The sequence below is a fragment of the Pan troglodytes genome, chromosome 1, assembly GCF_028858775.2.
Source record: "Pan troglodytes isolate AG18354 chromosome 1, NHGRI_mPanTro3-v2.0_pri, whole genome shotgun sequence".
Lineage (NCBI taxonomy): Eukaryota > Metazoa > Chordata > Mammalia > Primates > Hominidae > Pan > Pan troglodytes.
This window is the reverse complement of record NC_072398.2, coordinates 207,046,798-207,063,278: the sequence shown is the minus strand read 5'-3', so window position 1 is coordinate 207,063,278 and position 16,481 is coordinate 207,046,798. Positions and strand designations below refer to the sequence as shown.

At 47.5% G+C, this 16,481-nt stretch overlaps 2 protein-coding genes across 2 annotated transcripts; both read left to right on the top strand.

Annotated features, from left to right (window-relative positions):
- Positions 1 to 2,857: 2,857 nt before the first annotated feature.
- LOC134807885 (uncharacterized) lies at positions 2,858 to 9,136 on the top strand (the record flags this gene model as incomplete). Its single annotated transcript, XM_063789713.1, has 5 exons — positions 2,858 to 2,916; positions 3,801 to 3,957; positions 4,480 to 4,687; positions 5,071 to 5,697; positions 5,964 to 9,136. Coding segments are annotated over exons 1-5 (4,224 nt in total), but the record flags the coding sequence as incomplete, so codon positions are not given.
- A 3,032-nt stretch (positions 9,137 to 12,168) lies between these two features.
- PNRC2 (proline rich nuclear receptor coactivator 2) lies at positions 12,169 to 14,067 on the top strand. Its single transcript, NM_001252002.2, is given in 2 exon segments — positions 12,169 to 12,403; positions 12,709 to 14,067. A coding segment is annotated over 1 exon segment (420 nt). The 5' UTR covers positions 12,169 to 12,403; positions 12,709 to 12,726; the 3' UTR covers positions 13,147 to 14,067.
- The last annotated feature ends 2,414 nt before the right edge of the window (positions 14,068 to 16,481 follow it).

The following is a 16,481-nucleotide window of genomic DNA, read 5'->3' as shown; positions in this document are numbered from 1 at the left end:
AATGAATGATGAGGCTGGAGCTAGCCTGAGAGGGTGCTGGGAGTCTGGGACGCAGTAAAAGCTTTAACAGTGCTTTCCCCAAGGGCATCTCGACTCTGACCTTCTGGCAAAGAAACTGGTTCTGCCAGATGGTAGGATGGAGGCTTCTTGTTGCCCGAACAGCCCCGGCAGCCCAGTCAACAGTCAGTGTCTGCTCTGGGCAAAAAACCTTTTAGGTGCTGGAGAGCACAGATGCTGCAGGCAACCTGCAGCCTGGCCTCTTGAATCCTAGTACCTGGCTTTCAACTTGAAACCATCTGAGCCTCAGATTCTTCATCTGTACAGTGCGGATGAAAACAGCTCCTACCTCACAACATTATTGTGAGGATTAAATGAAATGATGTAAGAAAAAAAAATTTAGCACAGGGTAGGGGGCAGAGTAAGGATACTCTGTGTGTGTTTATACATTTCCAATGTTATGTGTGCGTTTATGCAGATAAAATTCAGAGTGGCTGAAGAGATGAATTTTTTTTTTTTTTTTTTGAGACAGTGTCTTACTCTCACCCAGGAGTGCAGTGGTGTGATCGCAGCTCACTGCAGCCTCTACTTCCTGGGCTCAGGTGATTCTCCCACCTTAGTCTCTCAGGTAGCTGGGACTACAGGCCTGTGCCACCATGCCCAGCTAATTGTTGTTTATTTGTAGAGATGGGGTTTCGCCATGTTGCCCAGGCTGGTCTCAAACTCCCACGCTCAAGTGATCCTCCTGCCTCGGCCTCCCAAATTGCTGAGATTACAGGTGTGAGCCATGCCCTGCCATGAAAAGACTAACTCTAGATTGCAATGGCTTTGAATAATTTTCTAAACGTTTAGAGTTTAGATTTTATTCCGTATTACAATTTGGAGCCACGGAAGTGTTTTTTTGTTTGTTTTTTGTTTTTTAAAGTGACACCATTAAAAATTCATTAAATACAGCTGGCTATTATCTGGCTAGACGTCTAAGCAAACTTCTTGAATGTTTGGAAAACAGATTACACTTTCACTAAGACACCTGTTGGTTTACCACATACTTCTTATTTGATTATGATTAGCACCAGAAAGTCCCTATGCTCAAAAATACCTCTTTTATCAAATTAGATTAACAAACTGCATCTCTTAAGATGCGGTAAATTTTCTTAAGATCCAATGGCTAGAATATAGGAATTTGGGTTGGATTGGGAAGTGGGGGATAACGGTGGCAAAAAATTGAAGATTAAAAAACGAAATACAGGCCGGGTGTGGTGGCTCACGCCTGTAATCCCAGCACTTTGAGTGGCTGAGACGGGCGGATCACGTGAGGTTAGGAGTTTGAGACCAGCCTGGCCAACATGATGAAATCCTGTCTCTACTAAAAATACAAAAATTAGCAGGGTGTGGTGGCGGGCGCCTGTAATCCCAACTACTCAGGAGGCTGAGGCAGGAGAATCGCTTGAGCCCAGGAGGCAGAGGTTGCAGTGAGCCGAGATTGTGCCACTGCACTCCAGCCTGGGCGACAGAAGGAGACTCCGTCTCAAAAATAAACAACGAATTACATGAGATTTATAAAAAGTTGGTAAATATAAATTCTGTAACGTAAACTTGGGTATATATGTGTATACACGAACAAACTGTGAATGAGACTGATTTTATACCGTTTGTCCCAGAATTATTCACGCTCATTGAAATTAGTGCTCTTTTAAAAGATTCACATTGGGTTGCTTATACATTTACTCCAAAGAAATTGCCATTTTCCCCTTACCTGCATCTGGCTGGCATAATCAACTGAACAATATTCTCTTTCTTCCCCTTTTTCACTTACAAGTGGGGCAGAAAGGGGAGGAGAGCAGTCCTCATTCTTTCAGCAAACTTACTGTGCACTTACAACGCGCGAAGGCGCTGTGCTCAGAGAAACAAAACCTAACCGGTTGTGGCCCTCGAGGGTGTGTGGGTGGGGAGAGCTGCAGCCACAGGAAACGGTAACACGGCGCGTGAAGGGCTCTAATTGAACTTAAGGACCAATGGGGCCACCAAGCAGGAAGTGACTGACTTGCCCGCGTGTGTCTGAACCGCCTTCACAGGGAGGCAACTTTTGAGTAATTGCGGGGCTGGAGGGTGGGGGCACCGGAGGGAACCGCGGGGACGCGCCGGCTTCGGACGCGGAGTTGGGGGTGTGGGAGAGAGGCGACCCAGAAGCCGAGGCCCGAGGCGGGAGGGGGCTGCGCCCTGGCAAGAGGCTTTCCGGAGTATCTTCCATCTGTCAATACAGGCTACAGGACTCAGTGGCCCTAATTCGAGAACCAAACGTCCCCCGCCGGTCAGTCTTTTCCCCCGGGGCAGTCCCAAGGGCGGCAAGCCCGCGCGCACGAGAGCCGAGCGGTAGGAAGAGCCGAGAGCTAGCGGCCGGGGCCTCGGCGGGCCAGGGGCGCGGGGAGGCCGCCGGAGAAAGGACTAAGACACCGGTGGACCGGGCAGTTACTCCCGGCATGCTCCTCCTCCCCGGGCGATTTCAAACCCTCTGCAGCCCGCCTCCGCGCCTTCGCCCCCGGCCTGCCCCAGCAACAGGCGGCGGCCCGCTTCTCATTGGCCAGGCCCGCGCTGTCGTGTTTTGATTGGCCGCGGAGCCTCCCGGCCCTGCTTCTGCAGTCGCTGCCGACTCCATTTTGTCGGTAGAGGCAGAAGGAGAAGGTCGGGTTGTAGAAGCTGGGGTGGCCGGCAGCTCGCTCATCGGTGTTCGTGGGCTTTGTCGGTCCGTGCCTCGTCTCTCCCTGGAAAGGGAGGGAGGCTTCGACGTCGAGAGGGAGCCGCTGCCGCGTTAGTTCCGAGCTTGAAGTCAGTAAGTAGCGGCTGCGCTAAGGGCGCGGCCATGTTGGTGGCCGCGCTCCCCATTGTTGGGGGAAGGAGGCGAGCGGAGGCGAGATCCGGGTAACCCGGGCGGGCGCGGGCGGTCGGTCACGGGCGGTCGCAGCGCCGCGACCCCTGCGGCTCCCGAGAGATGGGGCCACTGGGAAGCCAAGCCCTTGTGGCGTCGGAGGAGGCGTTTTCCGGGTTCGAGTTGTGAATGACTCACAGTCCGGAAATGGCAATTTATTTAGGGTTGTTTATCTGTTTGGAAGGCTCTCTTACCCCTTTGAAAGGAGGGGGCCTAACTATTTGGTAACTTATTTTCTTGGAACATCAAATTAAAACCAAACCTTGAAAGTTGAGCTGTTCCCTCTAGGGAGACATTTTTATATATTTAAGATGGGCTTAGACTGTTAGGGCTTGTGAGAACTTATTTTAAGACGGGGAGGAGGCGAGAGTGTTCATAACCAAAGGAAACACTGCGTGATGTCTACATGTTCCAAGAGACTGAAAATGGATGTGATGAGAAACCATAGAGAAAATACAGCCACTAAAACACCAGATGGCCAGGAGTCAGGGTGTGTCAATGGCTATCATAAACACCAGATGCCCAGGGTAAGACAGGGAGCCCCCCCGCCCCTTGTTCCCGGAACTAAAGCAGAAAAACATTTCCAGGAAATACCTCCTCCCGCCTATAAGCCCCTGACCAGCCCCTGACCAACCAGTGTGAGACAGCTAGCTCAGACCATAATTAGAACCAATCAGTTACTTCCAAACCTCGCGCCCAAAAACTGTTCAAATGTGTAACCCAATCAGCTTATTGTAACCTCCCCCTGTTTGAATTTGTGGTTTTTGCCTTTATAAGCAGTCTGTAACAATCATTCGGGGTCTCCTGGCCTTATGTGCTGGGGACCCTAGCGCGCTAGTAATAAATAGTGTCTCTTTGCTGTGATCTCTGTGTCGAGTGGTCTCTGGCGGCGGCCCCGTCCCGAGGCAGGAATCTTGAGTAAGGTTCCAACATTTGGGGGCTCGTCCGGGATTGGTCGCCGCCTGACGACCCCCGACCCGCACGGCGAAGACCCACTCGGCCCGGGCCATCGACTGACGACCAGGCACCCTCAGGTACTTTCGTTTTTGTTTTGTTCGTCTATTTGCGTTGCCGGCTAAACCGGATGAGTACTCAGTCTGTATAAGTGTGGAAGGGGGGCAGACGTGCCCAGCACCTTCCCACTTACGCCCCGGGGGATGCCCTGGCGGTTGTCTGGAGGAAAACTGACGATTCTGTCAGTCTCCTCACCTCTGAAGGCAGGTTCTCCCTGCCATCTGAATCCTTCGTAGGTCTGTGGCGCCGATCCCTCGTCGCGCGGCTTCTCTGTGTGTGTGTAGTCTCCGCTTATATCTTTGTTCTCCTTGTTCTGTCTATCTGTGCGTTAAAGACTTTAGATACAACTATGGGACAGACACTGACGACTCCTCTATCTTTGACCCTGACTCACTTCCCTGACGTACGGGCACGAGCCCACAATCTCTCTGTGGAAATTCGCAAAGGGCGATGGCAAGCCTTCTTTCTGCTCTTCTGAATGGCCCACCCTCGGCGTTGGGTGGCCCCAAGGCGGGACTTTTGACCTCTCAATTATCTTACAGGTCAAGATAAAAGTGATGGATCCAGGGCCACGCGGCCAGCCTGACCAGGTGGCCTATATCATCACCTGGGAAGACCTGGTCCGGGATCCCCCCCATTGGGTGAAGCCCTTCCTCCCCTCAGCTCCCCCTTCCCAGTCGACCCTCCTCGCCTTGGAAGCCCCCCGAAACCAAACCCCGGTCCCCTCGAAACCTGTCCTCCCGGATGAGGGTCAGAGGGACCTCCTCCTCCTAGACCCCCTCCCTCCTCCGCCTCACAATCCCCTCCTTAACCCCCCTCCTTACCCCTCGCCCTCAACCCCGCGCTGTCTCCTGCCCCTTCTACCACCCCTTCGGCTCCTACTCTTTCTCCAACCTCTTTTTCCACCCCCTCTCTGATCCCATCCCCTCCTCCGGCCCCGCCCGAACTCACCCCTCAGACCCCGCCTCAGACACCCCGCCTCCGCTTACGGCGGGCCAAGGACCCTGGCGACCAGTCCACCTGGCAGTCCTCCCTTTTTCCCCTCCGCACCGTAAATCGCACGGTCCAGTATTGGCCCTTCTCGGCCTCAGATCTCTACAATTGGAAGACCCATAACCCCCCCTTCTCCCAAGATCCGCAGGCCCTGACCTCTCTGATAGAATCCATTCTCCTCACTCACCAACCCACCTGGGATGACTGTCAACAGCTCTTACAGGTTCTTCTGACCACAGAAGAGAGGCAACGAGTCCTCCTCGAGGCCCGGAAAAATGTGCCAGGGCCAGGAGGACTCCCGACCCAACTCCCCAACGAAATAGATGAGGGATTTCCCCTCACCCGCCTGGATTGGGACTATGAAACAGCAACAGGTAGGGAGAGTCTCCGAATCTATCGCCAGGCTCTGTTGGCAGGTCTCAAAGGGGCCGGAAAGCGCCCCACCAATTTGGCTAAGGTAAGAACTATTACTCAGGAAAAGAACGAAAGCCCGGCAGCCTTCATGGAAAGGCTCCTAGAGGGGTTTCGAATGTACACTCCATTCGATCCCGAGGCCCCGGAGCACAAGGCCACCGTAGCTATGTCATTCATAGACCAGGCAGCGCTAGACATAAAGGGAAAGCTCCAAAGATTGGACGGGATCCAGACCTATGGGCTGCAAGAACTAGTTAGAGAGGCAGAAAGAGTTTATAACAAGAGAGAGACTACTGAGGAAAAAGAAGCTAGGCTAGCAAAGGAACAGGAGGAACGAGAGGATCGACGAGATCGTAAGAGGGACAGGCATTTAACTAAAATCCTGGCAGCAGTAGTGACAGGGAAAGGGCCAGGGAGAGAGGGGGGAGAACGAAGGCGCCCAAAAGTGGATAAAGACCAATGTGCCTATTGTAAAGAACGAGGACATTGGATTAAAGATTGTCCTAAACGCCCTAAGGACTGGAAGAACCCCGGCCCCGTCCTGACCCTGGGAGAAGACAGCGATTAGGGGCATCAGGGCTCCGAAGCCCCCCCGAGCCCCGGTTAACCCTTTCTATAGGGGGGCGCCCCACCACCTTTCTGGTGGACACCGGGGCCCAGCATTCAGTTTTGACAAAAGCAGGTGGGCCCCTTTCATCCCACACCTCTTGGGTCCAAGGAGCAACAGGAAGGAAGCTACACAAGTGGACCACCCACCGAACAGTAAACCTTGGAAAAGGTATGGTGACTCATTCTTTCTTAGTAGTACCTGAATGCCCATATCCCCTTCTGGGGCGGGATCTGTTGACCAAGCTCGGAGCCCAGATACATTTCTCGGAGAGAGGGGCCCAGGTGCTGGGTGAGGATGGTCAGCCTATCCAAATTCTGACCGTATCCTTGCAAGATGAGTACCGGCTTTTCGAGACTCCTATCTTCACCAGCCCTCCCGATAATTGGCTGCAAGAATTTCCCCAGGCTTGGGCAGAGACATGGGGACTTGGACTGGCAAAATTTCAAGCCCCGATTATAGTTGACCTCAAACCCACCGCAGTGCCCGTGTCCATTAAGCAATACCCCATGAGCCGAGAAGCCCGTATGGGCATCCAACAGCATGTTAATAAATTTCTGGAATTAGGGGTCTTACGGCCATGCTGCTCACCTTGGAATACGCCCCTCCTTCCGGTAAAGAAACCTGGGACCCAAGATTATAGGCCCGTCCAGGACTTGAGAGAAATTAATAAGAGAACCATGGACATACATCCCACAGTCCCCAACCCTTACAACCTGCTCAGTACCTTGAGACCAGACCACAACTGGTATACAGTACTAGACCTAAAAGATGCATTCTTTTGCTTACCCCTGGCTCCCCAAAGCCAAGAGCTTTTTGCCTTTGAATGGAGGGACCCTGAGAGGGGAATCTCAGGCCAATTAACTTGGACTCGGCTTCCCCAAGGGTTCAAGAATTCTACCCTCTTTGACGAGGCTCTTCACCGGGACTTGACTGATTTTCGCACCCAGCACCCAGATTTAACTCTGCTCCAGTATGTAGATGACCTCCTCCTGGCCGCCCCCACTAAGGGAGCCTGCCTACAGGGCACCAGGCAACTGCTCCAGGAGCTCGGAGAAAAAGGATACCGAGCCTCTGCCAAGAAAGCACAAATCTGCCAGACTAAGGTAACCTACCTGGGATACATCTTAAGTGAAGGAAAAAGGTGGCTCACCCCTGGGCAGATAGAGACTGTAGCCCGCATTCCGCCACCTCGGAGTCCCAAGGAGGTGCGTGAGTTTCTGGGGACTGCCGGGTTCTGCCGCCTGTGGATACCTGGTTTTGCTGAGTTGGCAGCCCCCCTTTATGCCCTCACCAAAGGGAACAACCCCTTTACCTGGCTGGAGGAACACCAACAGGCCTTCGAAACTTTAAAGAAGGCACTCCTCTCTGCCCCAGCCCTCGGGCTACCTGACACATCCAAGCCTTTTACCCTCTATGCAGACGAGAGACGGGGGATAGCCAAAGGGGTCTTAACCCAAAAACTGGGGCCCTGGAAGAGACCGGTAGCCTACTTGTCTAAGAAACTGGACCCTGTGGCGGCTGGGTGGCCCCCTTGCCTCCGCATTATGGCAGCCACCGCTATGCTAGTCAAAGACTCTGCTAAGTTAACCCTTGGGCAACCATTGACTGTCATTACCCCGCACGCCTTAGAGGCCATAGTGCGGCAGCCCCCGGACCGTTGGATCACCAACGCTCGTCTAACCCACTACCAAGCCCTACTACTAGACATGGACCGCGTCCGCTTTGGCCCTCCGGTCACTCTGAATCCTGCCACCTTGCTACCTGTACCGGAGGTCCCGCTAAGCCCCCACGACTGTCGACAAGTGCTGGCGGAGACCCACGGGACTAGAGAAGACCTCCAGGACTACGAGCTCCCAGACGCAGACCATACTTGGTACACAGACGGTAGCAGCTTCATGGACACAGGTACCTGGAGGGCGGGGGCGGCGGAAGTGGATGGACATGCCACGATATGGGCGCAGGCACTGCCTCCCGGAACGTCTGCTCAAAAGGCTGAACTAGTTGCTCTAACAAAGGCCTTAGAGCTGTCGCAGGGGAAAAAGGCTAACATCTACACAGACAGTCGGTATGCCTTTGCGACAGCCCACACCCATGGGAGCATTTACGAGAGGCGAGGTCTCCTAACATCAGAAGGAAAAGAAATAAAAAATAAGGCCGAAATAATCGCCTTATTAAAGGCCCTCTTCCTCCCTAAAAAGGTGGCCATAATTCATTGTCCTGGGCATCAAAAAGGACATGACCCCGTCGCCCAGGGTAACAGGCAAGCTGACCAGGCGGCCAAGCAGGCTGCTAGAATATTCACCTTAGTTTCGGAAACCAAAAAGGCTGACCGGATACCCCCTTCCCCACGTTATACCTACACACCAGAGGACCGGGAAGAGGCAATAGCCTTAGGAGCCACAGAAAACCAAGAGACTAAGAATTGGGAAAAAGACGGGAAGATGGTCCTCCCACAAAAACAGGCCACGGCCATGGTGCAGCAGATGCACGCCTGGACACATTTAAGTAGTAAGAAACTAAAACTGCTCATTGAAAAGACTGACTTCCTAATCCCCAGGGTCGGGACCCTCCTGGAACAAATAACGCTCGCTTGCAAGGCCTGCCAACAAGTAAACGCCGGGGCCACGCGAGTCCCGGCGGGGATAAGGACACGGGGCAACCGCCCTGGGACCTATTGGGAAGTAGATTTTACTGAAATAAAGCCTCACCATGCAGGATATAAATATTTGTTAGTATTTGTAGACACATTTTCAGGATGGGTAGAAGCCTACCCCACCCGGCAAGAAACGGCCCACGTAGTGGCCAAGAAGATATTAGAAGAAATTTTCCCCAGGTTCGGACTCCCCAAGGTAATCGGGTCAGATAATGGGCCAGCCTTCGTCTCCCAGGTAAGTCAGGGACTTGCCAGGATACTGGGGATTGATTGGAAACTTCATTGTGCTTATAGGCCCCAGAGTTCAGGACAGGTAGAACGGATGAATAGAACTATTAAAGAGACCTTAACAAAATTGACCTTAGAGACTGGCTTAAAAGATTGGAGACGTCTCCTATCCCTAGCTCTCTTGAGAGCCCGAAATACGCCTAATCGCTTTGGGCTCACCCCTTATGAAATCCTCTATGGGGGACCACCCCCCTTGTCAACCTTAATTGATTCTTTCGCCCCCTCTAACCCTAAGACTGACTTGCAGGCTCGACTAGAAGGACTACAGGCGGTGCAAGCCCAAATTTGGGCTCCTTTGGCGGAACTGTACCAGCCTGGACACCCACAAACCAGTCATCCTTTCCAAGTGGGAGACTCCGTCTATGTCAGACGACATCGCTCCCAAGGATTAGAACCCCGGTGGAAGGGACCATACATCGTTCTCCTCACCACACCCACTGCCGTGAAAGTTGACGGGGTCGCCGCCTGGATCCACGCATCCCACGTAAAAGCCGCTCCGAGGGTGCCAGAATCAGCATCGCCTGAGAAATGGAGACTTCGTCGCTCCAGGGACCCCCTCAAGATAAGACTTTCCCGTGTCTAACCCCTCACCTACTGTTAACTCTTTTCCTTCCCTGGGTTGTCGGAAGCAGCAACCCCCACCAACCCTATCGATTGACCTGGCAAATAACTAATTTTAAAACCCATGAAGTCCTCAACGAGACTTCACATGTAGCCCCTTTAAATACCTGGTTCCCTGACCTCTACTTCAATCTTGACAAAATAGCCATGATAGATGAAATGGAGGGTGGTGAGTGGAGAAAGCAAGCGAGAAGAGTCTCCCTAAGTCGAAACGGGTTTTATGTCTGCCCTGGATTCCGGACGGGACCGATGAAAAAGACCTGTGGTGAAATAATGTCCCTGTACTGTGCAAGTTGGTCATGTGTAACAACTAATGATGGGGAATGGAAATGGAAAACCCAACCCTGGTATTTAACCATGTCCTATGTCCAGCCCTGCACCAGGACACGGTATTCGGCCACCTGTAACTTAATCCGTGTCAAATTTGAGGAGGCCGCAAAAACTGACCCCCGGTGGACAACCGGACTAATTTGGGGCCTAAATTTATACCAAACTCCGGCAGCTGGACTCCCTATCCAAATTAGACTACTAGTTAACCCGGTCTCAGCCTCGGTCCCGGTAGGGCCAAACCCGGTTCTAACAGGGAGAGCACCTTCTCAGTGAGGGAGCCGGCAGAAAGTCCCGACCACCGTTTCCCCATCCAAATCCCCATCCCCATCGGCGCTCCCGGGGCCTACTCGCCTGCCTCCCGACCCGGAAACAAGCAATAGACTCTTCAACCTCATCAGAGGCGCTTACCTCGCCCTGAACCAGACAAAGCCTGAATCCACCACCTCCTGCTGGCTCTGCCTGGCCACAGGCCCCCCTTACTATGAAGGTATTGCCTCTGTTAGTAATCTTACTAACTCCACTAGTCATTCTGGATGTGCATGGGACCAGCACAAGAAACTTACCCTAGCAGAGGTGTCAGGGTCGGGAACCTGTATAGGCCGGGTGCCCCCCAGTCACCAACATCTCTGTAATAGAACCCTGGCAGTACCCAGAACTAGTCACTATCTAATACCCTCCGGACCAGACTGGTGGGCTTGCAAAACCGGACTTACCCCTTGTGTATCCGCAGCTGTCTTCAACGACAGTGAAGATTATTGTATATTAGTACAAGTTGTGCCCCGAGTTTATTATCAAACTGGAGAGTCTTTTGAATCCCAGTTTGAGCAAAAATACCTCACTAGAATAAAGAGAGAACCTGTTTCCCTCACCCTCGCTGTTATGCTAGGATTAGGAGTAGCGGCTGGGGTCGGGACAGGAACCGCGGCATTAGTGCGTGGCAGCTACCACCTACAACAACTCAGGGCAGCCGTAGATGAAGACCTCAGGGCCATAGAACACTCCATTACCAAACTTGAAGAATCTCTAACCTCCCTGTCCGAAGTAGTACTCCAAAATCGACGGGGACTAGACATAATTTTTCTAAAAGAGGGCGGGCTCTGTGCAGCCCTTAAAGAGCAGTGTTGTTTTTACGCTGATCATTCAGGAGTAGTTAAAGACTCTATGGCAAAACTTAGAAAAAGACTAGATGATAGACAAAAAGAGAGAGAATCCCAACAAAGCTGGTTTGAAACTTGGTACAACCAATCCCCCTGGTTTAGTACTCTCATTTCCACCATCCTAGGGCCCCTGATCCTGCTTATGCTCATTTTAACTTTTGGGCCCTGCATTTTTAACCGTTTGCTTACCCTAATTAAAGATAAATTAAACATAGTGCATGCTATGATCCTGACTCAACAGTACCAGGCAGTCAAGACTGATGAAGAGACTCAAGATTGAGCCTCTAAGTCACAAAAAGAGGAGGGAATGAGAAACCATAGAGAAAATACAGCCACTAAAACACCAGATGGCCAGGAGTCAGGGTGTGTCAATGGCTATCATAAACACCAGATGCCCAGGGTAAGACAGGGAGCCCCCCCCGCCCCTTGTTCCCGGAACTAAAGCAGAAAAACATTTCCAGGAAATACCTCCTCCCGCCTATAAGCCCCTGACCAACCAGTGTGAGACAGCTAGCTCAGACCATAATTAGAACCAATCAGTTACTTCCAAACCTCGCGCCCAAAAACTGTTCAAATGTGTAACCCAATCAGCTTATTGTAACCTCCCCGTTTGATTTGTGGTTTTTGCCTTTATAAGCAGTCTGTAACAATCATTCGGGGTCTCCTGGCCTTATGTGCTGGGGACCCTAGCGCGCTAGTAATAAATAGTGTCTCTTTGCTGTGATCTCTGTGTCGAGTGGTCTCTGGCGGCGGCCCCGTCCCGAGGCAGGAATCTTGAGTAAGGTTCCAACAGTGACATGTGTGGAAAGATTGGCAAATTCTGCTGGGAGTTTAAAAACATGGTCTCTTTAGAAAATCCGCCTGAAGCCAATTTTTTGATATGACTCAACATTTAACACTTCCTTGATTTTATACGCGAGAGAATCTGAAGGTCTTTCCCAGGAAAAAGATAAAGATAAAACTTATTGCGGGACTTGGAGACACTTACAAAAATTCCCCAGGAGTGACTGGATCTCAAGGGTGAAGAGTTTTTTTAAATGGTCGTGGTTATAAGGTCAAAGAAAGCCATCTTACGAGAAATTTTCTACCTTTTAGTTCAGGAAGTAGCCTTCTTTACAGTCAACGATTTTCGTAGTAAATCTAAATGATCACTTTCTCAACGTGTTTTTGAAATAATAATCTTTACTTTTCTAGCTAGGACTTCTCTCAAACTTGTGTGCTGAGGAGACTCAGATGTTGGCCTCAGCTCCTAGGCTGAACTCAGCAGATCGGCCCATGAAAACTTCTGTATTGAGACAAAGGAAGGGATCTGTCAGAAAGCAACACTTGTTATCTTGGGCTTGGCAGCAAGGAAGAGGACAGGTAGTGGAGATCCTGCAATCTGAAAAGCAGACTGAAAGGTAATCATCATAATGGGCAAACATTTTATGATGGAACCATCCTAAACCAATTGTTTTTATTTTAAAATAGATTATGCAGATTTGTGGGTAAGCTCATTTTTCTTAGGGAAGGTATAACAATAAAGGTTGTGCATATATTGAAGTCTGAACGGCTTGCTTTTTTGAGTTTAAAGCAGCTGAATAGCCTGTTATTGAGTCTTGTCCAAAATATCTGGAGTTATAAGTTGGAGCCATAGAAGCTTCTTAAAGATTTTGAACTTTTCTTAATGGAATTTTACTCAATATTTGTTTCCATTCACTTGTAGGTGACAAAGAAGCTGAAGATGGGTGGTGGAGAGAGGTATAACATTCCAGCCCCTCAATCTAGAAATGTTAGTAAGAACCAACAACAGCTTAACAGACAGAAGACCAAGGAACAGAATTCCCAGATGAAGATTGTTCATAAGAAAAAAGAAAGAGGACATGGTTATAACTCATCAGCAGCTGCCTGGCAGGCCATGCAAAATGGGGGGAAGAACAAAAATTTTCCAAATAATCAAAGTTGGAATTCTAGCTTATCAGGTCCCAGCTTACTTTTTAAATCTCAAGCTAATCAGAACTATGCTGGTGCCAAATTTAGTGAGCCGCCATCACCAAGTGTTCTTCCCAAACCACCAAGCCACTGGGTCCCTGTTTCCTTTAATCCTTCAGATAAGGAAATAATGACATTTCAACTTAAAACCTTACTTAAAGTACAGGTATAAAATAAGACAAATGTTTAAATTTAGTTATGTTCACGGATAGTTGTCAATTGGTCTGAAACAAATTTGCTAGGGAATCTATTTGTGTAGAACTAATTAATGTAAAAAAAATAGACCATCTCGTGTTGTGTGCACTGTGATATAATGGTAGTATCAGTGCAACTTAAACTAATGATTGTACTTGATATTAAGTGTTCTCAACTGAGTAACTTTTAAGTGGAAACCAAGTTTAGATTTGGGGAGTGGTAAAAGGAATCAGCTTTTTCTGTTGTTAGGGGAAGACAGTAATTTATCATTCATGGACCAGTAGATTGTTGAATGTTGGTGAATCGGATTATAAGCTTCTAGCTAACACAAGGATTCAGAATTAGGTAAACATCTGAAGGTTTAGTATATTAGAAACACCCAAACCAGTAATATGCTAACCATGATGCACTGCTGAAAGAAAATGTGAATTTTTCGTAATAATTGCATTTTAGTGAATTGTACAGTGGGTGGAAAGGGCATTTGGAGCTCATTAGAATGAGACATAGTACACCCCAATGGCCCTGTTTGTTAAATGTAGTGGATTAAGTGTCTGTCAACAAATACACCAAAACCATTTTTTATAGAAACAGTATTTAATGGTCACTCAATAGCTTTCAAAATACATTTTTGTATTACAGCACTGCACAAGCTATTCTAATAGTGATCTGGCCTCATCATTCCTGCAAAGCTTGCTTTGGGGAGTTGGATAATGTGAAAATTTTAAGTACCTAGGGGAGAAAGAGCCATGTAAATATCTGTAATAAACTTGTAGCATATGTAAAGTTTTCTTGGCCTTTATCTTACAAAAATGGAATATTTTAGTATGAATTTGCTGAATGTAAGACCGTGGACTGTTTTTTATAATATGGCCTGATTTTAAAGGTCCAAAATAACTTGTTTTAAAGTTTGCCCTTGTGCTAAAGTGCCAGTGTATGTATGTTATACTTGATTTGGTTGTAAACTATATTTCAAAGTAAACCCTAGTGTAATAAGTTTTATAACTAAAAAGGTTTAAGCTGCTAAAACTATTTTTAAGAGATGTGAAATGCAGTATGAGACTTTTTTTCCTCCTCTAAGCCCAAAGATTAACTAGAGTCCCTCCAATCTTATAGATTTTTGGCTTTCACAATCTTATAACCTCTAGGATACAGGTAGTTTCGAGTATGGTGCCAGTGATGTTTTGGTTTGGTCAAGGGGTAGGTGCAACCCAATGGACCACTTATGCAAAAGATGTAAACTCTTGCATAATACATTGATAACATGTTTTGCCAACTTTAAATGCTTAAACATAAGCGAAACCAGTAGCAAGTATGTGGGTCAGCTTAAAAATTTTGATTGTTAATGCCCTATTTTCTAATTTGGCACCTTTTTTGATGCCTAAGTAGATAAGCAGATGCCTAAGCTGTATTTCTCCAAATAAATCAAGATGAAGAGTACTGCCCAAGTTAAATATTGATAGCCTAAAGACAAGTTTATGTAGTACTTAATGTACATGATATGAATGTGAAGCATAAAATTAAATAAAATTTTTCCCCATTGGCTTGGTTTTATTTTAAAAATGGTTTTGATTTCTTAATATTCTTTTAAAAAATGTGTTTCACTTGTCACTGACTTGAAGCTCATAATACACTCACAATATTCAAAACTCTTGGATTTCTCAGACTCCAGAACTATGAACCACTAAATTTCTGATCATATATATATACATATATATAAAAAAGGTCACAACTAAAATGTGATAGGACTGTTGGCTTGAAAAGGGGCAACTAGTTTCCTGACTGATACAGAAGATACTAGGATTTGACAGCTATGCAATTAAGCAACTACTTATTCTCTCTCCCAGTAGTGTTAACAATTAAAAAGCAAAAGGCCACACATGGAAAACATCGCAAAGCTTTTGAAAGTTAATTCCATGATCTAGGTTCATAGAAAAAAAATTATAAGCGAATTTATCAAGTTGACAAGAACCCTTGTGTTTTAAGTATGTTGACAAATGAAAAGTATATAAGGGGACCCCTCAGAAGAAAAGCATCACAACCACACCTTTCTGATACAGATTCCAAATGATAGGGCATCTTAAAACTAGTAATCCTTAAAATGCTACAACTAGTCCCATGGCAAAGCTGTATTATTTTCATGCAAACTAGGAAACAATTTGGAGTTAAGGCAGAACCAGCATTTGGGTGTTGTTTCCAGGGTAATTTCTGTGAACAATGCCAAGAATTGCAGAATTGAACTTCATGTATTGAACAAATCTCAGCCTAGGTGTCTGTTAGTTTTTAAGCTATATATTGAATCTAGTGTATATATTGAATACACTAGCTTTTTAGTGACTAATCTAGTAATACACTAGATTTTTGGTTTGACTCAAGCAAAATGGGTAAATGGAAGTGGGAGTGGAAGATTACCTAACTTCATACTTTAGGAAAGGTACTGATAAAGTTTTGGTTAGCCTATATAGAGAATGGTGATAGGAATTTCCCAAATCGATGCAATTGCGAGAACCAAAAATAGCTGGTACAGAGAACTTACCATGTAAGGCTGCTTAAGTCAGCCATACTGTGAACCTTAGGTAAATGTTGTAATTTCAATTTGTCTTCTTTTCGATGGCAGTTATACTATGATGGAATCCAGGTCCAAAACCTATCCTTAAGCTTAAAATAAATACTGATAAACTATCCTCTTCCCTAGAACTACAACACAGGAAAAAACCTGAAAGGTTTTGTGTAAGTTTCAGTTTCTAGTATTTTGGTTGCATTCTTGTAGGCAATTTGTAAAGCAAGAGGGACAGAGTGCATCTCTAAAACCTCTTACACAAATTAGGAAAAAGTTGTACCCAGGTGGCTACAAATCTAAGAGCAAAATCTTAAAAAAACCCAAGATTTATTTTTGGCTCCTAGACCAGTTTATTTCACTTTCCAGCATTCAAAGAAATGTGATCTGCAAAAAAACTAGATACAAAGGCCTTTTACTTCTTTACAAACTACGGTTAGTTCTCAATGAATTTACATGCCTCGCTTTTTATTCCAAGAAAAATCCCCATTATGCAATACAAGGGTGAAACAGCTGTTACAAATACACAGAAACATAATAAAGATAACCAACACTGTTAAGAGGAAGGGGAAGAGGAAAAAACCCAAGAGAAGGAAACTTTTCCACAGTGACTAGCAGAATGTCTGGTAGATACCAATAACCGAAGACAAACAGGTTGCTCACTTCATCCTATTTATCAAGTCATCCTATCTAAAATGAGAATAGTTCATGCCTAGGATAGGCTAACTATAGGCTTTGCTAGTCCTCCTTCCTAATAG